The sequence below is a fragment of the Cylas formicarius genome, unplaced genomic scaffold (genome assembly GCF_029955315.1).
Source record: "Cylas formicarius isolate icCylForm1 unplaced genomic scaffold, icCylForm1.1 PGA_scaffold_4__25_contigs__length_36172078, whole genome shotgun sequence".
Lineage (NCBI taxonomy): Eukaryota > Metazoa > Arthropoda > Insecta > Coleoptera > Brentidae > Cylas > Cylas formicarius.
The window spans coordinates 32,258,665-32,282,044 of NW_026844334.1; the positions used below are offsets into that span (position 1 = coordinate 32,258,665).

At 34.4% G+C, this 23,380-nt stretch overlaps 1 protein-coding gene across 2 annotated transcripts in view; it reads left to right on the forward strand.

Annotated features, from left to right (window-relative positions):
• Positions 1 to 23,380, forward strand: part of LOC132700307 (glycerol-3-phosphate acyltransferase 3-like) — a 59,339-nt gene that overhangs the window by 23,369 nt on the left and 12,590 nt on the right. The window contains exons 2-4 of one of the 2 annotated variants that reach the window (XM_060667506.1): positions 5,553 to 5,855; positions 17,459 to 17,704; positions 17,830 to 18,066. In XM_060667506.1, the coding sequence (XP_060523489.1) occupies positions 5,553 to 5,855; positions 17,459 to 17,704; positions 17,830 to 18,066 (786 nt within the window). The remainder of the gene's footprint in view (positions 1 to 5,552; positions 5,856 to 17,458; positions 17,705 to 17,829; positions 18,067 to 23,380) is intronic. The other variant, XM_060667505.1, reaches the window with a different exon arrangement.

Below are 23,380 nucleotides of genomic sequence, written 5' to 3' on the forward strand. Positions count from 1 at the left end.
CTAGTCATCAATGTTGTGTGACAATGTTGATGTCCTTCTTGCTCCGTCTCCCCGTAAATACAATTACAGAAGAAACTTGGTTTTATTTTGGAGTATTTAAGTTTAGGACATGTAAATCATTTGAAGGACTTTTTAGTTATATTCCAGAAAAGTTGACAAAATATAAGGTGTTTCATATGAGAAAAATAAATTTGCTTTATTTTTGTTTTCACCGGTATAATCGCACAGTTTTGTTGTGTATTCCTATTTCTTCCTCCTCTAGAAGAATCCTGTACTTTCGAGAAAGTGCAGTACCTTCTTCGTGGGGAGTTTCAATAGTTCCTCGAGTTCTCTTCATTTTCTGCCTCTGAGTAATTCGCAGTTGGTTAGGAGATGAATTGGAGTTTTTTCATCTTCCAAGCACAGCCTGCATATGTTGTGTCTCTTCTCCGCACGAAACTATTGCATGAGATCTTTGTAACATATAGTCAAAATTTCATCTCTTTACGTATTCAAGTTGGAATATCATAAAGATTTGATTGGAACTATATTTTTAACAAAAAGAAGAAAAATAATTAATTTTTAGAAAACGGCTAAAAATGATGACATTTTTTGCAATGCTGCTCGTTGCCTATTATCAATATTTGCAGCTATCCAATGTTCGTCGTAGATCTAGTTTCTGAGGCGTTGCATATATAAAAATTGGGAGCATCGCAGGATACTACGACCGCTTTCTGATATTACATGGGGGGTTCCCCAGGGCAGTATATTACTTTAAACATCTAGTGTCGCATCAATATGCTGACGATATGCAGCTTATAGGTATACTTCAAGCTTCAACATTTGCTGTAGCCGAATAGGACGAAAACACAGGTATTATTTGGTAAAAACGGGTATTCGTTTAAAAATAATAACTTTAACATTCTGTTGAATATTAAAAAAATCATGTTATCGGAATCGCATCTATTTTATTTACCTTCTGAAGTAAACTGCAGAAGAGCTACTGGAAACTAAGAACCTTTTATATTTTTAAGGATTTAATAACTGAAGACATTAAATTACTATTATGCAAAGTTCTGGTCATTCCCCTTTTATCCTATTGTTTAAGATTTTGTTATAATATAAGGAAATTTGACCGCTTCATGCAACAAGCCCGATTGGCTTAGTTTTGGTCAAAGATTCTTTTTCCATTTATGTATATTAGCTTTCGCGCGTTCGCCCAGCGGACAGTCAAAGCACCTTTATGAAAAACTTATTAATTATTTATCAAAGCTTCAATTCCATTCCTGATGATGTCAAGGGCTGTTCGATAGTTTTGAGCTTCAAAACAATATTTTCGCAGGAATTGTAGAGTGTTATCTGTCATTATTTAATAATAATATGTATTTTATAATAAATATATAAATATATCATTTTAAGTGACGAGAGGTCAGCAAAGTTTGGCTTTCCGCAAGGCGCTGCCTTATTTATATAAACGATATGGTAAATCTCCAGTCCACAGGCATAGTAATAAGCAAAAGCACACACGATCTTAAGATACAAATAAAAGACGATTTTATAAAGCTAAAGAACTGGTAACATAACAAGTTGACTTTAAACATAGGTAAAACAAAGTACATGTCTTTCACAAGTTACAAAAATAGTGAGCTTCAAATTTGATCATTATGAATACCAGAAGCGACATCAATAACGTATCTTGGTATTAAAGTTGGCAATTTACTTCGCTGGGATGTGCATATTAATTATTTACTAAACAAATTCAGAGGGCTTCTGGCAAACTTTACGTATTTGAAAGATTTCCTTCACATCAAACAATTAAAAGCTTTTTACTTGTCTTGTCAGCATTCTTGGTTGGGGCGGAGCTTCTGAAAAACACCTACGCAGACTTAACCTAATACAAAAATGGTTTGTCAAAACTGTTTATGGTAAAGACAGATGCTATCCAACAAATACTTTATTTTCGGGTATGAGACAATTGTACTGTCAGTACAACAGTTCCTAACAAAACACACGGTCAAAGAAGTCTGAAGTTCTATTCACCCAGGTTGTATAACCTGCTGCCGAGATATATACAGGAAACAAAACCTTTTCAAAGGTTTAAAGCGGATCTTGTTAAGAGGTCGACAAGTTTTTATTGATTTAAACGACCTTAAATATTTATTATTGTTTTTCTGTCTGTAAAATATCCAACGATCTCGCGTGCGGGAAGCGTCACTTTATCACGTCAGTTTCGCTTCCCATGAATCCGAGCCACTTCGGACATTTCCGGAATTTTACCGCACGGGTTTGAGACCGATCGGATGTTTTCGGAGATATTTCCCACGCTTTGAATTTTGACATTGACGTTTTGATTTTGACGGCCATATCAGTGAATGTATTCTTGTTGTTTTGCGAAAATGTACCCAAAAACTAACTGTCGTAGAAAAAGTATAGTATGCAACACGTTTGGTGAACTTTTTAAGTCACTCGTTTATTAAACACTCGCTGCGCTCGTGTCAAATAAACTCGTGAGTCAGATGCCGTTTACCACACTTGTTGCATAATATACTATTATATGCACTTTGACAATAGATCCCGGTTATAAACTAAAACTAAAATGTTTTCACTTTCATCACGTACAAGCACTCTACAAGCACTTCATTCCTTTAACGTTTATTAGAACATAAAAATACATACATAAAATACTTTGCATTTTTTATGTATTTGATAAAATAAAAGTTATTATTATTATTATTATTATTATTATTATTAAATGTCGACTTTCATTATATTTTATAAATTATTCCGGTCAATTGACACAACAAATTTTGACCGTCAATTCCACAACTCTTGTTCTACTTCTCTCATTATTATTATTAAATATGATTCCGCTTTACATAAATTAACCTTATCCTTTGCATTTAGCCAGAAAACAAGCCTGATTTTATTTTTTTAGCCGCTGGTAAACTTATCGCGCAGCAGAATGCGATAAAATAATCTGCCACGTGGATACACAGAGAAATTAGTAGGTCATCACATTTAAATGATGCAGCGACAATATTTGGAAAATCTTAAGTCTCAACACCGCGTGATCGGTAACGTGATTGCACCCATTGTTATGGTTCGAGCCAATAATTAGAGATTAGGTATCAAAAATACAAGAAAAATGTTGTTAATTGACAGGCACACAAGACAAAAATGATTATTTTTAAACCTACCTGTAAGATAAATACAGTACAGGTACTTATAAACTATAAACTTTAAACTATTCAGCGAAAACAGTCTCGCAGGGTCAAAACTCGCGAAACAGGTACATAAATACGTATGTAATGGAAGGATCACAGACAAATATCTACCTCCGTAATATATACGAACTTATTGCAATTTAGATTAAACTCTTAAGAACGATACGTATCACCTGATGTTAAAATAAACGCTTCTACTTATTTCAAAATACGTCGCAGCATCAATGCGTAATCAAATTTAAAACTGTCCGTTTAAGTTTGGAATAAAAATGTCATGTTTCTACAAATGCTCGTTACGGTCCATCTCGGGCAAGACCCATTTAATGCAGAATAAATATCTATTGGGATGGGTTTTACCATGGTTCTGCGAAGGTCTGCGTTTAAGGAATGGTATGTTCATAGATATAAGAAAGTGACCAATTGCTTTTGAATGGGATTATCCAAGGGTGGTCATTAACATACATGCAACAAGATTATTACCTAAAGTTTCGAAATTTAAATTCAGGTAAAATTGTGGTCCGTAATAGAAAATAATTTTATACCTACCTGTGCTTATTCCTTGGTTTGGTATACTACTTAGTTTAAGTTTATTAGTAATCATTCTTATTTTGTGTGTAATACAGCGTGTGTTGAATCGCGTGCGAATTATGCAAAATATGTGCGAGTTTAGTGTATCTCAGGAGATGCTCCCGCCCAAATGTAGAAAACACTATTCTATTTAGACTAAGGAAGTTATAAACAATGTTTATTTGACATTCATGGAACGTGGTGCCAGCAAACAAGCATCTTTAGAAGAAACGGCCATATTGACGAAAATTCCAACATCAACTGTATGGAAAATTGTGAATTTCAGCGAGGAAAAAAAGAAGCGATGCTGACATTTTCTCGGGTAGATGAAAGTGATCAAGATATAATACGGCGTAAAATTTACCAGTTATACGAGGAACAAAGCGTGCCTACATTAGATCTTTTAATTAGGAGGCTAAATGTGGCAGAACTACTTTATGGAAGTGTATTCAACACATGGGTCTTAGATTTATGGAAGTGTATTCAACACATGGGTTTTAGATTAACAAAAAAATGACAAAAGGCAAGTTTTAATGGAATCTTTTAGAATTCGGAAATGGCGACTTGAATATCTAGAAAAAATTTGGATTTACAGAGAACAACAAAGGCCATTATTTATTTACTTGGATGAAACCTGGTTCGACACTTATGATACCCCGGAAAAGGGTTGGGTTGACTCAACTGATAAGTGTAAAACAAACGCGCCATTAAAAAGAGGTAAAAGAATAACTATTTTGCATGCTCGCTCTAAAGATGGTTGGATTCCAAATGGACTTTCTCTGTCTGCAAAAAATATTAAAGATTCTTCTTGGGATTACCATGAAGACACCACCGCTGATTTATTTGAAAGTTAGTTTAAAAAACAAACTAGTTCCAAATATTCCTCCTAATAGCGTCATTGTAATGGACAATGCAAGTTATCACAGTAGATAGTTGACTAAAAGGGGGTTTCTCATGTGACACAAAAGCAACAATCCAAAACTACATATATAATAACGACATTTATTTTCACGAAGATTATACCAAAAAGCAATTAATTGAGGTTCTATAAAGCTTGAGCCTACAAAAGGAATACGTCTGTGATAATTATGCAAAAAATCTAGGGCATACAGTTTTAAGGCTTCCATCTTACCACTGTATATTTAATCCTATTGAACATGTTTGGCACCAACTGAAATCTTCCATTCGTCGTAATAATGTTTTTCCCGTGTTAACTCCAATGTCCTCAAACTTGTAGAAACCGAAGTTTTTAACATCCCTCCACAAAGTTGAGTAAATTCTGTTAAACGTATAGAAAAAACAGAACAATCGTATATGCATATTGCAAACAATATAGAACAAATAATAATTAGAACAGGCGATGATAGCGACAGTGATACTGATATATTATGTGAATAATTTTAAGTAATTTAAGTAGGTAATAAAAATAATTTGTAATTTTATTTTAGATTTAAATATAAATACATACATAAATACCTGTTCGGTCATATTTCATTCTTACAGCTTGCTCGGGTCTTTCCTTAATTCGTATCAGTTAGTTACTTTCTTATATCTTTATATACTTTACTGTAAACTACTTAAAAAGTCACGACAATAAATAAATATATTTTTATCGTATTATACAAAAACTGTCAACCAATGGTCCTGAAAGACCGGAGTTCAGTAGGTCAAGTGGAACCTCTGAAGGGAAGTTCTTAATCTAAAATTCTTCTAACGTTAAAACAATAAATAAATAAATAAATTTTTAAATTCACCCATTTTATCGTGTCTGACTTTTTTCAGTACGGCAGAAGAGACATTGAATCGGCGGAAAGGCACAAACGCAAGACTGACGAGGACGACGACGAAGACGAGGGTTACAGCGAAGAAGTGGTCCCCAAGGATAAGCCTCCATCGGAGACCGAATTGCAGCCTAAAAATGTTAATGTCAAACCGAACGGATATGCGAATGGACACGTGCCGAACGGAGGGAACAACTTAATTAGTAGAGACGACAGGCTGATTTTGGTTCCGGAACCCGCCCAGGTATCCAACGATGAGACCGAAAATGAGAAGTACAGCGACGATGAATATAAAACAGGAAAGGTGCGTGCTTTATTCAGCTGTTTCTCTTGAGATGCGAATCAGTTCACCAATAGCCATTAGACGAGGGTGGAACCACCTATGTATAGTATGTTTTTTAATCATTAAGAGGGACTTACAGGCAATATCGCCAAGTTCAGATAAATTGGAAATAAAAATTTGAAAAAAATTCTGGAAATGATATTTATAAAAATAGATGATGATATTTATAGAAAACTTTGTTTTAAAGATGAAACAAATTCAAATCTTTTGTATTAGATGCTTTTTAATCCAACTCTAAAAGGAAAGTGGTGGGGATACTCCAGCGTTTTCTGACATAATGGCAAAAAAACATTAGTGCAGCGATATGATTAGATAGTCTAACAAGAGCCCAGCAAACCAGTGAAAACTGAATCTCAATATCTTTGTCTTAACCCAACACAACGCTTATAAACTGATAACTCTATCCGAGCTTTATGGAAACTAAACATTGACAACGATAAAGCATAACAAAATTGATTGAAGTTAAAATCATAGGTCGTTATAAATTTTCAAAGTGCCTCCCGTCATTTTTTATGCAGGAATTAGTTGATATTTTTCGTCCCGTCTCTTCAATGTATTCTTTTTCGCATTTGAATGGAATGCTGCAAAAATTCTGGTATCTGAGACGGAATTTTGTGTTTGACGCAGCAGTGTTTGTGGTTGCTTTCGGACTCATTGTCTTTTGAAGCTTGTGGTGAAGTTTACTTGGGTTGAGATAGTTTGACAGGTTTGTAAACAAGATCGCTTTCGAAAAATCGTCTCTGGCTGGGGCAAGTTTCTTCGCAAGTAGCGCGAATCAGCTTTTTATTTTATTTTATTTAATTGTGCATGCACCCTGTATAACGTGTCCGTCACATCTCGTCGAACTTCAAAGTGACGGCACACTTCGGTAAATATTAAAATTTGTACTGGTAATTGCAATTTAAAATTATATTCTTTCAAATATCTTGCGTCCGCTGTATTATACGAAACCTTAAACTCTTTCTCGACACAGTTTACGATACTGTGCATATCAAATTATCACATCTTTAAAAATGTTTCATGTGTCGCCAATAATTCACCCACAAAAGCGGAAATTTCTAGGATCTATTAGATTTTTTTGCCAACAAACGATGTACCCTGTATATAATTCCAACAATGTTCGAAATAGAGGATATAGCCCTGGATCTCCTTAGTTCCCTCGTATCCGAATTTTTCCATTGGAGTAAACGGTTTTCAAAAAACTACTTGTTTTCTGAAACCATGCAGTACGTGGTAATAGTAAATGACGTCATCGCGTCTAGATTGGGGCCGAGAAATGGTGATTTTCATTTGGATTTTTTCAAATATCTCGAACAGTATATATGGTAGACGAAAACAGTAAATAAAAAAATTGTAGCCCTTGATGCGGCCTGTTTAAACGGATGTGCTATTTTTTGTACGAATTTTGATTTACGGTTAATAATTTGCTCTCTAAAAGAACAATTTTTAGGGTCTTTTAGATTTTTTTCAATAACTAAAACAACTTGTATATAATGGAAAAAATGCGTAAAACAATAGTTGTACCGCCGGATCTCCCACGTATTACGGTTGTAAAATTTTTTCGATCACACGAATGGTTTTGGAGGAAAAGATGTATTTCTGGATGCCAAAATAACCAAAAAAAATTCAAAAATTAAAAAGAAAATACTTCGCGTTATTTTATTGCTTCCAATTAAAAAAGTCTAAATGCGGGTCCAGAATTCTACTTCTCTCCCAAGTCTGAAGTGGGCAGCTGCAAATTTGGAGTACTTATTATGTTTTTTAATATTACACGGAATTTCGCGAACACCCTGTACAATACTTAAAAACCGTAAATACAAAATTTTAAGCTCTCTATATAGGCTATATTGTCATGTGAAAAAAACTGACATCTAAAACATAGATTTGAAATTATTGCCACTTTTCAATAATAGGGGGACCCATTTTTCAGTTTTTTTTTATTTGCGCACCCTGTATATTTTTGAAAAATTGTCAAGAATAAAAGTTTATGGAGTCGTTTCCTCTGCGTCTTCTGGTTCAAGAATTTCTTCGGGCTTGTTAACAGTTTTTGAAAAATGGTCTTTTTTGTAGACCCTTGCACACGCGATTTTTATTTTTTTTTAAATACTTCCCGACCTCCCAGCCCTCTCATTTTCAATAGGTTCCGTTGCGGGGTTAAGCTGCATATGTGTGCCACATATGGAGTCGATTGCTTCAAATTTCAAGCACATCGTGTTTCATAGCAAGGTCCAAAAAACAGTCGAAAATCGCGAAAAAAATATGGATACCGGCGTCAGATCAGAGCCATTTCTTGTAAGCTTATGTGCCTCGTGAAGGGTTAAAAAGGAAGCAAATTTTAATTTTGTAACTCCAACGGTTCGAAGGTTATTCAGGAAAAACTAAAAGACGAGAACGGAGATCGGAGAACGGACAGACAAAAAAATTTTTTTTTTCAACGGTGATCATTTCTGTACCAACTGCGATCACATAGGACTTACAGTTACCGAGATATAAAATTTTTATACGAGCGCAGATCCTTTCGAAAAATTCGATTTCATCGATTTTCGAAAGCAACAAGAGAGTTGATAACCTATGATTTTAGTTTCTAATTCAATGGTAAAACGTAAAAAAGAGTGTATAGAGTTTAAATGGTCAAGAAAATCTCGTGGGAATTCTTCACTATGAGTCCAAATCACACAAATATCATCAACGTAGCGTTTCCATAATTTTTGTTTCCTCTAAAACATTTTCGCGATGACTGGTGATAATGGAGAACCACCCATAGCTGTTCCCGACGTTTGTTCAAAAATTTGACCTTTATGAAAATGTTCCAAGTGGGCAAGCTTTTTTCAATTAAGGTGAGAAGATTTGGTTCCAGAATCTCGGATTTTAATTTATTAATTTAAATATGAAGTTGGTGTGATGAACCATTTACCACACTGTTTGGTAGAATTTCACTAGGGTTGACGTTAGTTTTTGAAAGTGATTCTGGGAAGAAGATAAACGAAGATTTTTAGCTTTGTCATGAATCGAATTTGAAAGTGTATCCAACTCTGATGGGGAAAAGATGGATGCAATTTCATGATGTGGACTTGGTCTATTTCTTCTTCTCAAAGTAAGGCAAAATTAGAGATTTTGAGAAAATTAGAGGTAACGTTATAATATCTACAACGTAACAAAAAAGTCAATGTATTAATTGTACCAGTTTCAGTCGGTGATCTTCTAACTTTGTGATTTTGCTGTTGATGTCTTCTCCATAATTAATTTTTCAAAGATATACTACTATTTACAAAACTTCTGGACTCTCACTGCGCCGGTTTTTGGTTTCTCCAGCGCTTAACTGAAACTGGCTCGCCCTGTATCTCCTTGTATGTTGTTTTATTGGGGTCGAAGCTAAAGGAGGAACATGAACATTGTCTCGGATGACCAATTCCCATATTGACATGAGTAGTGGTTAAGATTGTTTGGTAGCTTATGGATTTCTATAGATTCTCGGATTTTTCGTTGATTGGTTGATTACATGCAGGAATTTCCTAACTTCGTAACGTAAGAGAAGTATACTAGACATCATCCTGATGCAGCCACATATCCCTTCTCGTTTGTAAATCTGAAAGTGGTTTCCTGAAAAGATCAAAACTTGTATAGAACTACATATGAAAATAGACAAACTGTAGGCAATATTATTATTTATAAAAAGTTAACAATTTACATTGCCACTTTGATTGTGCATTTTTTTTGTAGCATGTCATCAGCTTTCCACATTCTTTCTTCTGTTTCAGTAACATCTTCGACGCACTGACACCGTTTCTCACTGTCCATTGTCTGTCGTCAAAAACTAATTTCGTACAATGACGGTTTATTCAAATTTATAACCTCCAGTGAAGACTTAATTTTTTTTCCAAGAAGACAGAGTGGTAGCTGGCATTTTCCATGATTATAACACGCTCAGCAGGAATAAGATCAAGATCTAGCATTTGCCGGAAGTAATCTTCAAAAACCAGCATGATAGTTTTCAGCCCGTTTTAATTGAAAGCCACCACTGACAAATCCATTTTTGCTAACAATGTTTTACCTTTTTCTGATGGTATTTCAGCGGATCATCCTTCCATCAAAGCTTCCATCGTGCTTCTTAAATTTTTATCCTGCCATGTGTGTTGTAGTCTGATCACTTTAAAATAATATTAATATATATATAAGTATAATAAAATAATAATATAAAATAAGGCTACTGGTTTCGGCAAGAAAGTATCACTAGCCGTTATCAGTGAAAACTGATAAAGGCTAGTAAATACGTCATGTTAAAAACGGTTTTATACCATGGAAGTGCGAAACTTCCGAATCGATCCCTCCTTGTCTACCTTTAGATAAAATAATGCTATTGTTTTTATCTCCTCGTAGGCATTTTTGAGCCAATAAATTAAACCGGTCCAGGGTAGTAGCAAGGAAATTAACACACAAAACACGAAATTATATATTTTTACATGACAATTGTTTCGACAACACCGTGTCTTTATCAAATGTTCACATTTGTTCACATTTGATAAAGACACGGTGTTGTCGAAACAATTGTCATGTAAAAATATATAATTTCGTGAAAATCTGATCTTTTAGTTCTTATTTATTTTGATAAATGTGTTTTTGATCAAGTAAAATCCAATTATTAATTAACACACCCTGTGGATCTTTAAATATAACACTAAAAAATGCGGGGTTCAATTTTCTAGTCTGTAAATTGATCAGCAATTTGTGCCTGACGACGTTGAATTGCACGTCGTTTTATACTACTTTAATATTGCGTTGCTTTTTCGAGTTAATCAGTAGTATCGAAAATAGCGGAACACTTGAGTGGGATGAGCTTGCATATACCAAATGTCTAAGCCAAGGTGAATGACTTTCTAAAGACCATTGTTCGGAAGAATTAATATTCATTGAACTTTCCTTCTCCTGTTCACTTGGAATATAATAAGGAAAATGTATATTACACCGACGTACGGAAGACATGATGCGGGTGACAACAATATTGTTTGAAAAATTGAAGTGAAGTGGCTTTCACTTGATGACAATCCATTTAACAAAATAAATAAGAACTAAAAGTTCAGATTTTCACAAAGTTATATATTTTGACATGACAATTGTTTCGACAACACCGTGCCTTTATCAAATGTAATATTTACAAACTACCTGCTACTATATATATATATATATATATATATATATATATATATATATATATATATATATATATATATATATATATATATATATATATTCTCACGTATTGATTCACGGATGGAAAAATGTGATGACACTATATTCCGGGATATCATCCGTTCGCTCGTTGAACTCCGACTGGAATCCTGCATCCGACTGGAATCCTGCAAATCTTGCATCCGACTGGAATCCTGCAGACGTTTCGCCAAAATCTCACTTGGCATCTTCAATGCTCGCGCTCCGAAAACACTTCGAACACACACAGTGTTCGAAGTGTTTTCGGAGCGCGAGCATTGAAGATGCCAAGTGAGATTTTGGCGAAACGTCTGCAGGATTCCAGTCGGATGCAAGATTTGCAGGATTCCAGTCGGATGCAGGATTCCAGTCGGAGTTCAACGAGCGAACGGATGATATCCCGGAATATAGTGTCATCATATATATATATATATATATATATATATATATATATATATATATATATATATATATATATATATATATATATATATATATATATATATATATATATATATATATATATATATATATATATATATCGAAAAATGACCATAAGACCTTAATTAATGTTGTTGCGAGAATTTAAGTTCAATAAATTAGGGGTATTTAAATCTAATTGATCGTTAAGCAATACATTTTGTTAATCTCCATGGCTTCCAAAAAATTTAATTTTCTGCTTTTTGTGGATGTATGTAAAATATCAAAATTGTCATCATTGTCATGTGTTTTTCTGTGTTTTATTGTGTAGCATAATGTGTCAATGTAGTCAATGCGTTTCTTTAAGGATCTACCTGTTTGTCCAATATAAATTTTAGGACAAGATCCGCATTTCAACCTGTAGGCATCTGATTTTTGAGATTTTGGACATTTTTGTTTTTTAAAAATTTTCCTATTGTGTTGTTAGTTCTGAAAGCTATTTTTAAACCACAGTATTCCACCTATGGATGTGATAGATTTAGTAGATTTCACTCTCACTCGGAAACAGGTTAACCCATTGGTGAAACAAGATTTTTATTAGATTGCTTAATAGTATCTTTAACCCACTTAGTCCTTTGTTAGCTGAGATTTTTGTGGATAATTTGGAAAATATCATACTAAAACATTCTTTAAGTAAAACGTCTCTATGGTGGTATAGGTACGTGGATGATGTTTTTGCTTGCTTTGTTGAAACGGACAGACAATTGAATTCTTTTTTAAATTACATTAACTCATTACCTAATCGTATAAAATTCACTATCGAGATTGAACATGATAACTCTATTGATTTTTTAGACTTAACTATTACGAAAACTCAAAACAAATTAGATTTTTCCATTTACCATAAACCTTCACACACGGACACAGTCATACATAACAGCTCAAATCACCCTTATACACACAAAATGGCTGCATTTCACTCTTTGCACTGAACAAGGGCTACAATCCGTCCATTATCAATAAAATTATAAATAAAAAACAAATCCAGACAACAGTTAACTCTATTTATCCGAAACCTAATACAGAACACGAACAATTTAAAACAAATACATACATAGGAGGTACCCAGTGAAAAAGTTTCAAAACATTTGTTAAAGTGCGGTTTAAAAATAGCTTTCAGAACTAACACAATAGGAAAATTTTTAAAAAACAATAAAACGAAATGTCCAAAATCTCAAAAATTAGGGGTCTACGGGTTGAAATGCGAATCTTGTCATAAAATTTATATTGGACAAACAGGTCGCTCCTTACAGAAACGCATTAACGAACATAAAAGAGCGTTTAAAAACAACAGTCTAGATTCTAATTATGCAACGCACTTAAACACAGAAAAATACATTTTTGACGATAATTTTGATGTTTTACATACAGCCACAAAAAGTAGAAAATTAAATTTATTGGAAGCCATGGAGATTAACAAAATGAGACATTCAAATGTATTGCTTAACGATCAATTAGATTTAAATACCTCTCCATTATTAAACTTAAATTCACACAATAACATTAATTAAGGTTTTATTGTAATTTTTCGGTATATATTGTAGTAGGTAGTTTGTAAATATTGCATTTGATAAAGACACGGTGTTGTCGAAACAATTGTCATGTCAAAATATATAATTTTGTGAAAATCTGAACTTTTAGTTCTTATTTGTTTTGTATAATATTGTTTCTAGGTGGCTTATAATCTTTGCGTCCTTTAAGTAATATTCTTGATTGGTTTAAATAAATAAAAACAAAATGAGGAGCAATTTAATTTTTTGTCTAGTAATTGCGAAGTTGTGTCGATAGGCTCAGAAGAATACCGTTTCAGTTAAGCTAACGTTTTGGGAAAAATCTTATAGGAAACGCTGTTCGAAATCTGCTTTTTATTTATTTTAATTTGTTTATTCCTTATGTTGGAGGTATAAAAAATTATTATTAGTATAAAAATTATATTATTACCAAAATCTTTGAGAGTCCGTCCCTAGCGTTCTGTCCTTTAATACCTACCAGAGCCGAGTTTTATTGCCGTTGGCAGAAAATGCACTCCACGATTTACTACTTTCCCCGCTATATTGATTAAGCGCCCACGAAAAGCAAAAGTTATCTGATATCGGTATGGTTGTCGAGAATGCAAAACCTAATGTGGGAAACCTAATAGATTTTACAGAATTTGTTACAAATGACATGATATCTTGGGGGGTGGGGGGGCAGGTGGTTACTATATTCACAGACTTGAGAAAGCTTTTGATCGGGTTCGCCATAAGACTATAATTTCAAAATTACTATTTACAAATCTTCTGGATTCCTCTTGCGTCCTCATGCGGTTGGCTTGTTCGGAGCTTAACTAAACTGCATATTGGTGAACGATAAAGATCTAAGTCGCCGTTGAGATTGTTTTCTTGTTAATGTGGAAAATATTAGGGAGAAGAGCAGATGTTAGCTGTTGTAATTCTGTTTTCAGTGTCTCGGGTCGAGATAGTTTTGCTGCCCTATAAATAGGAAAGTTGATGGGCTGGATGATGATGTGAAAATGCATTAAGGTATCCATCTGTGTGCGTATTTTTTCTGTAAACAGAATGTCTCAATGTTAGGGTGTATGGAGTTTAAATGGCTAACAAAATCCTGGAGAGGTTCTTGATTATGAGGCCAAATTACAAAAGTATCATCAACTTAGCGTTTCCATAATTTTGGTTTTAAGTAGAAGGTGTCAAGGGCTTTCTTCTCAAAAGCTTCCATAAATATATTCGCGATGACTGGTGCTAATGGACAACCAATAACTGTTCTCGACGTTTGTTCATAAATTTGACCGTTATAAGAAAAAATATGTTCCGAATAAACATTTGGTTTGGTTCCAGATTCCCGGATTTTAAAATATCTGAAGTAATGTTGAGCGTTTCAGGACTAGGGACTCCAGTAAAGGTTGAATCTACGTCGAAACTAACCAGAATATCATTTTGATCTAATGTAATGGTTTTTAATTGTTCAATGAAATGGAAAGTACGGAACTATCAGCTTTTGTTTTATAGGATTTTAATATAGAAGCTAGATATTTTGCTAGAGAATATGTTGAGGAATGAATGGTGCTGACAGAAATCCTGGTTTGTGAATCTTAGGGAGTCCGTAGGGTCATGACGGTTGACCGACTTTTTCACGGACTCTGATAGAGAAGAAGCCTCAATAACACATTTATGACGTAGGATCTTTTTTAATTTGACGATAGGATCTTGAATTTTTTCCTGATATTCATTTGTGTTCATGAGCATCGCAGCGCCATAAGTTAAAAGAACATGAAAGAGTACTTTTTACAAAACTTCTGGATTCCTCCTGCATCGGGTTTTGTTGAGTCCAAATTGCTGGCGTTTCCCCAATCATCCTGTTGGCTTCTTCAGAGCTTGACTGATGGCTCGTATTTTACTCTGTACCTGCTTATATATTGTTTGAGGAGGGCGCTAATGAGGGGTATAAACACCGTCTCGGATGACTGATTCCCAAATTGGTGACAGGTGGAGGCCTGCGTCGAGGTTAAAATTGTTAGGTTGTTTATAGATTTCTATAGATTCTTTTTCGTTATTAGGAGAACTGATTATATGCAAGAATTTTAGTTTTATCGAATAAAATTTTATGCCCGGTTTCATGAGTGTGTTCGGCAACAGCTGATTAGTTTATTTGTCTTAGTCGTAAGGCTCTTTCGTGTTCTTTGAGCCTAGTTGATATTTTTCCTCCGGTCTCTCCATGGAATGCTGTAAACTCCTGGCATCTCAAATGGAATTTTGCATTACATTAGATACACAAGTTAGTTTCGACGTAGAATCTCTCTTTACCAAAGTTCCTATTCCTGAAACTCTCGACGTCATTTCAGATATATTAAAATCCGAGAATCTGGAACCAAACCTTCTCACCTTAATTGAAAAATGCTTATCGGGAACATATTTTTCTTATAACGGTCAAATTTTTGAACAAACGTCGGGAACAGCCATGGGTTTGCCACTATCACCAGTCATCGCGAATATATTTATGGAAGTCTTTTTGGAGAAAGCTCCCGACTCCTTTCATCTAAAACCAAAATTATGGAAACGCTACGTCGATGATACCTTTGTTATTTGGCCTCATGGTCAAGAAACCCTAGTAGATTTTTATTTTTACCTTTTACCATTGAGTTGGAAGCTAATAATAACCTTCCATTCTTTGATATTGGGTCATTGTTTTTACAGAAAACCTACGCACACAGACCGATACCTTAATGCATGATCATATCACTGTCCGGCCCAAAAATCATCGGTTATCAACTCTCTTGTTTACAGAGCCTTAAAACCGTCTCAGTCCGAGTCACTGAAAACAGAATTAAAACACCTTACCTCTGATCTTCTCTCCAATAATTTCCACATTAAAGATTTAAGCGTTCCATCAAAAAATACACTTCACCACAACCTTCCAATAGCAATGAGGCCAAAAGCAATCCTACACTTGCCACTGTGGTCCTTCCTTACATTTAAAACATTACTGACAACATATCAAAACTTCTAAAGAAGTATAACGTCAAAACCAGATTTACCACTTGTGCAAAAATCTCTCAACATCTTCGGTCCGTCAAAGGTAAAATTCCATTTGAGATGCCAGGAGTTTACAGCATTCCATGCATATGCGAGAAAGAATACATTGGAGAGACCGGACGAAAAATATCAACTAGGCTCAAAGAATACGAAAGAGCCTTACGACTAAGACAAATAAACTCATCAGCTGTTGCCGAACACACTCATGAAACCGTACATAAAATTTTATTCGATAAAACTAAAATTCTTGCAGGTAATCAATTCTTCTACCAACGAAAAAACCGAGAGTCTATAGAAATCTATAAACAACCTAACAATCTTAATCGCGACTCAGGTCTCTACCTGTCACCAATTAGGGAATCAGTCATCCGAGACGGTGTTTATACGCCTCATTAGCGACCCTATATATATACTATATATAAACTATATATGACCAGGTGCAAAGTAAAATACCAGCCAGTTTCAGTCAAGCTCTGAAGAATCCAACAGAATGATTGCCGAAACGTCAGCAATTTCGACTCAGCAAAAACCTACGCAGGAGGAATCTAGAAGTTTTGTAAACAGTATTACAGAAGCCTGTGGAAGTTTCTTTGAAAAATTAACATGAAAGAGCTTTAAGACTACGAGAAATAAACTCATCAGCAATTGCCGAACACAATCATGAAACTGGACATCAAAGTTTATTCGAAAAAACAAAAATTCTTTCTTGTAATCTACCAAAGAAAAATCCGAGAATCTATAGAAATCTATAAGCATATAGCTGTGACTCACTTTTCACTAATATGAGAATCGGTCAACCGATTGACAATATTCATGCCCTTCCTTTAGTGCCGCGCTCCTTAAACAATATATAAGCAGGTACAGAGTAGAATGCGAGTCAGGTTCAGGTAAGTTCTGAAGACGCCAACATAGTGATCGGCGAAACGTCAATTCATTTATGTTGACGCAAAAAAAAACAGAGACCGAATAATTTATTGAAGTCGTCAAAAGTCAAAGTCAAACCCGTGAGTTAATGTCCCGGAAATGTCGTTTTCGTTTGCACGGATTCGAGCCCCTTCGGACATTTTCGGGATATTACCGCACGGGTTTGGGAGCGATCGGATGATTTCGGAGATATTTCCCACGCCTTGAATTGTGACGTTTGTCAATTCTGACGGTCGTTCGTGTTGTTTTGCGAAAATGTACCCAAAAACTAACGGTCGTTCGGTGAACTTTTTAAGTCACTCGTTTACCACATTGGTTGCATAATTTGCTATTTTTAATTTGGAATTTTGACACATACGAGAGTTTTTTTGCTTTAATTTTCTTCTTTGCATGCCCTTCTAGTGTGCGTATCTTTTCTTTTAGGAACAAATCGTCAATTTTGAACTGAGCACCATATTAGATTATATAAAAAGCGGCGTGGAGTCGATAATAGAAGACCAAGTGACGTCAAGGTTCGAAGCGGAGGAGTTGAAAAACTGGAACTTGCTGATCAGAACGAACCAATCGTACGAATTCATATCGTGGAAGCTGAGTTTTATGTGGCTGTGTGGATTTCTCGTCAGATACTTCTTCTTATTTCCGTTAAGGGTCATCATATGTTTCTTTGGGGTAAGTAAACCTATGACCCTGTCCTTTCATTTTCTTTCTAGCCTCCCATTCCATTCGTATTAATTGTTGATTAACAAGCATCTGGGTTGTTTTCAACTGTACATTTGTATTAACAAAATAATTAGATATTGTGGCTGCTGCTAACCACGCCCCTGGTCGGATTGATTCCCGATGGCCCGCAGAAACGTTGGATTAACCAGAAGGTGTTCGTCATAGCGTTTCGTATACTGACGCGCTCGATGTCCACAGTATTTAGAATACACAACAAGCAGTGGAAACCCAAAGGTGGTTCTATTTGCGTCGCCAATCATACCACGCCTATAGACGTGGTTGTATTGTCAAATGACAATTGTTATTGTTTGGTGAGTCGGCGGTTCATTCCTGCTGGAGGCAGGTGCGCTTGTCGTGATCGTCGGGAGCTCGGAAGATAATTGCTTACCATGTTTTTGTGAGTTGCAGTCAGTTAACTAAACTTGAACTGGAATGACAACGGCTTTATTATTATATTTATCATCGACTTGATTTCCAGAATGTCATAGTCAGCAAACAGGGCTCAACAAGCCTCTTAATTTTTGTATATTTCCAATTTTGCAAATTTATTGGATGGGTAAATTTCACAGGGGAAAAATGATGAGGGTCCATTGTTTGCCCAAATAAGACTAACAGTTATTTCGTATAATATATCGGCTATAGAATACTATCCACATATAAGAAATGGCTAGAAATATGACAGTACAAAGGTAAACAGAATTTAAAATGTATAGTAGTGGGCAAAAAAGATGAAGGTAAAGTTTGTTCATAGATATAAGAAAGTGACTAACTGATACGAATTAAGGAAAGACCCGAACAGGTCCGTACTGTGCTTAGAATTTAATTATTTGGGGTTTTGTTAGGAAAGATACTAAACAATATTTATTTATTTATGTTTAAATCTAAAATAAAATTACAAATTATTTTTATTACCTACTTAGATTACTTAAAATTATTCACATAACATATCAGTATCACTATCGCTATCATCGCCTGTTCTAATCATTATTTGTTCTAAATTATTTTTGTGGAGGTATGTTAAAAACTTCGGTTTCTATAAGTTTGAGGACATTGGAGTTAACACGGGAAAAACATTGTTACGACGAATGGAAGATTTCAGTTGGTGCCAAACATGTTCAATAGGATTAAATATACAGTGGTTAGGTGGAAGCCTTAAAACTGTATGCCCCAGATTTTTTGCATAATTATCACAGACTTATTCATTTTGTAGGTTCAAGCTTTGTAGAACCTCAATTAATTGCTTTTTGGTATACTCTTCGTGAAAATAAATGTCGATAATGTCTTCCTCTGAATTCAAATTTTTGATTGCCAGTAATTCTTTCTGGGAACGGTTGCTGGTGGGTGGTCGAGTCTTTCGCAGAATGTTCGCTGACTCAATCCAGATTTCTTCCGCTTCCTCATCAGGAAGAGTTCTGATGGCTGCTTCGGTGCTGGCTATAATTTCCTCAATCGGCACACGTCTCGGTGCGATCGCAAAATTACCGCCTTTGGCCAAAACTGCTGTCTCATTCTGTGTTAAGATCCGGTCCGTAAGATTAACCACGTGTCTGGCATTATCAGCCCGAACGAAAACACTTACAGTTCAAACGCTGGCCGCGAAAGCCTTAATCACTTTATATCACAGACATATTCCTCTTGTAGGTTCAATCTTTGTAGATCCTCAATTAATTGCTTTTTGGTATAATCTTCGTGAAAATAAATGTAGTTTTGGATTGTTGCTTTCGTGTCACATGAGGGGGGGGGTTTAGTCAACTGTCTACTGTGATAACTTGCATTGTCCATTACAATGACGCTATTAGGAGGAATGTTTGGAACTAGTTTGTTTTTAAACCAACTTTCAAATAAATCAGCGGTGGTGTCTTCATCTTAATCCAGGGAAGAGAGAGAAAGTGCATTTGTAATCCAACGATCTTTAAGAGCCAGCATGCAAAATAGTTATTTTTTTACCTCTTTTTGATGACGCGTTTGTTTTGCAGTTATCAGTTGAGTCAACCCAACCTTTTTCCAGGGTATCATAAGTGTCGAACCAGGTTTCATCCAAGTAAATAATTGCCCTTTGTTGTTCTCTGTAAATCCTTTTTTTTTTATATTCCAGTCGCCATGTCCGAATTCTGAAAGATTCCATTAAAACTTTCCTTTTGGCATTTTTTTTTTAATCTAAAACCCATGTGTTGAATACACTTCCATAAGGTAGTTCTGGCACATTTAACACCGGTTTCATCTTTTTCAAGCCCTCTAATTAAAGTATCCAATGTAGGCATGCTTTGTTTCTCGTATAACTGGTAAATTTTACGCCGTATTATATCTTGATCACTTTCATCTACACTCAAGAAAATGTCAGCATCGCTTCTTTTTTTCATCGCTGAAATGGGATTATTCACAATTTTCCATACAGTTGATGATGGAATTTTCGTCAATGTCGTCGTTTCTTCTAAAGATGCTTGCTTGCTGGTACCACGTTCAATGAGAGTCAAATAAACATTGTTTATAACTTCCTTAGTCTCAATAGAATAGTGTTTTCTACATCTGGGCGGGAGCATCTCCTGAGATACATATTAAACCAAAGAATATTAAACACAGGTAGGTATAAAATTATTTTCTATTACGGACCGCAATTTTACCTGAATTTAAATTCCGAAACTTTAGGTAATAATCTTGTTGCATTGTATGTTAATGCCCACCCTTGGATAATCCCATTAAAAAGCAATTGGTCACTTTCTTATATCTATGAACAGACCATGCCAGAGGTTTTGTTTGTCAATAGGAAATGGCAATGTCGTGATATTTCGACGGCTTATGATCGTAAACAATGCATATAGTTGCTTGGAGTTTATTGGTGTAATTAGTGATTATTCTGTTTTCAAAGTTTATTGGTGGATTTCTTGTTGTTGAATAATGGCTGAGCAACAAAAAACAAGGAAAAGAAAATCCTATGGACAAAGACCGCAAATGTTAAATATTTCCAAAATCGCCAAAATCTCACTTCAGCCGATTTAAGCACGATCGTGTCTAAGTTTAATTAACTACAAAGTTATGATGAACAGTCCCTTTATCTGAGTGGATTAATAACGTGCAAAGCTGTAACACGCCATCGTCCCAGAAAATCTGAAGATGACGTTGATTTTCATTCATTTTCGTGAGGTGAGATTGTTAAAAAACAACGAACTTTGTGAAATTCAAGTGTGCTATAAAGCCTTTTTAGCCCTACTTGGCATAACTGCAAAAAGGCTACAAACTATACAAAGCGGATTGAAATCAAAACTTTCAGCGCTATTAGATGTGCGAGGAAAGCACTGTTCCAGAGAAGAAACAAAAAAAAAAAATCAAAGTGCAGATGATCACAATGCACTGCGGTTACACACAGAACTGCGGAGCCTACAAGTTGAAAAAGAAGTACAGTTGAAAAGAGCAGACATCTTTTATAAACTTAAACAAGCTGCTAGGCTTGAGGCTCAAAAAGACAAAACTAAGAAAGCTATTATAATGGATCTAAACAAAAATCTTGATCTGTCGAATATTACAACTAATGACATGTATTATCGTAGACAACATGTTCAACATACATGTCCTTTCGACCTCTGAAGCTCTTTTCTATACTAAGTTTTAGGAGAAGTGGGTGCTGATGATGATGTTTCTTCACTGCTATGAACTGTGTTAAAAGACTTCGGGGACATTCGTATCTAGAACGCGATAGAAATATGGGTTTAGTGAACCAGAAGACGTACGTTGAACTGCATCAAGAATGGAATGCAGTTTTAAGGGATTCCCGAACAAAACCAAACCTTTTTAATGTTATTTGTTGTGAAGATCAGTTGATTTTTAACAGTTGGACCAAATTTCTAGCGGATATCTATCTGCCCAACTGTCATTTTCCTTCAAGACCGGCCAAAGAATTAACTGTTGACATAAAACAAAAAAGAAAAGAAAAATGTTTTTTGCTTCAAAAAAAGGTAAATTTCAAGACCGACAGCATCTAATAAGATTTTGTTCTCAAAAAGCACAAGACTTTTTAAGAGCAATACCACATTGATAAGATTACAATAATAGATTATAGACCTTCATCTTTATTGCCAGTTTTTTTTTGGTATTGGAATCAAAGTTTCTTTTTATACTTTTGATTCGACAATTTATAAATTTTTCGTATATTTTGTCAAAAAGTATTTTAGTTCAAGTTAGCAACAATTATATTTCAAATTCCTATTTTTGTTTACCATGTTCTAGAGTAGTCTTCCTAAATAAAAATCACAAATACTCAGGATTAATTTTTTTGGACCCTCATCTATTTCCCCCTGTACTCTTTAATTGGTATTAGTGTCCTCTGACAAAGGTGGTTGTTACTAAGTGATTGATTGTATCTTAACGAATTTTGGGCTTTTTTTTGAAACACGTGTCTGGTTATTTGCTCGCGGTTGAAGAGCACTATCCGTTGCAGCACTCCACCCACACAAATATAGGATAAAATTGCTCCTACTAAAGATTTATATATCGGATCGACGTCATATATCAAATTTATGTAATAACTTGCGAATTTTCACATCATCAAGGTTCTCATCAAAAACAATCCCTAAATATTTCAGGGTGTCGACTACTTTAACTTTTTGCAATTTTCCTTGTAAATATGATTGAATTAGTTTTTTTATCAGCCCTCTAATTAGTTTATTCAGCAAGATACGGTGCGACACAGTGTAAGCGTGTGACTTTTTTTACTATCATTAAACGATCTGACTATGCTGTTCCCTACCTTTATCAAAGCATTTGCCTACTTTTTTTCCTAAATCCAAATTGATTGGTGTTGGATAAGGTATTTTTTTAATTTTTTTTTAAATCTAATTTTAATTTCAAGGACTTTACCAACCCTATGTATTAGTGCAATTGGCCTGTATAATGTATATAGAGGGGATGATGATATATACCATTAATTACTTCATTTACTGGAATAATTTTTACTAAAATATGTGCAAAAAATAAAATTAATAAACATTTTCTCAAATTAAAAAAATATATTGCCGAGAAAATAGCGGAATTTATTTCATATTATTTCAAAAATATTTAAAGTATTCTCCCTACCTGACCAAAATATACTATATAACTAATATTTTATTTCTTGGAAAAGAGAAAAAATTTGAATCGTCGTTTTAAATTTTTGTATCTAAATCAGTAAGTATAAAATAGGCTTATTAAAATTGTTACAGTTACAATATGCATCAACAGTATGAAAGTACTTTATTTTTATAATCTTATTTACAGAATTTATTTTTACTAAAATGTTTGCAAAAAATAAAATTAATCAAAATTCCCCAATGCGCATAAAAATATCTTTTTTTTCAAAAATTAAAAAAAAAAGTTATTCAGAAAATAACAGAATATTTTTCATATATAAAATATTCCAATAAACCAATATTTTATTTCTTGAAAAAGAGAAAAATTCTGAACTGTCTTCGTCTTTTTAAATTTTTGTGTCTAAATCGGTATAATATAGCATTATTAAAATTATTACAATTACAATTATAATATGCATCAATAATATGAAACTACTTTATTTTTATAATCTTTTTTCTAAAGTTCTATCTAAATAATACCTAACAACACTTTAAAAATCAGGTTTTGGATGTCAAGTAAAAAAGG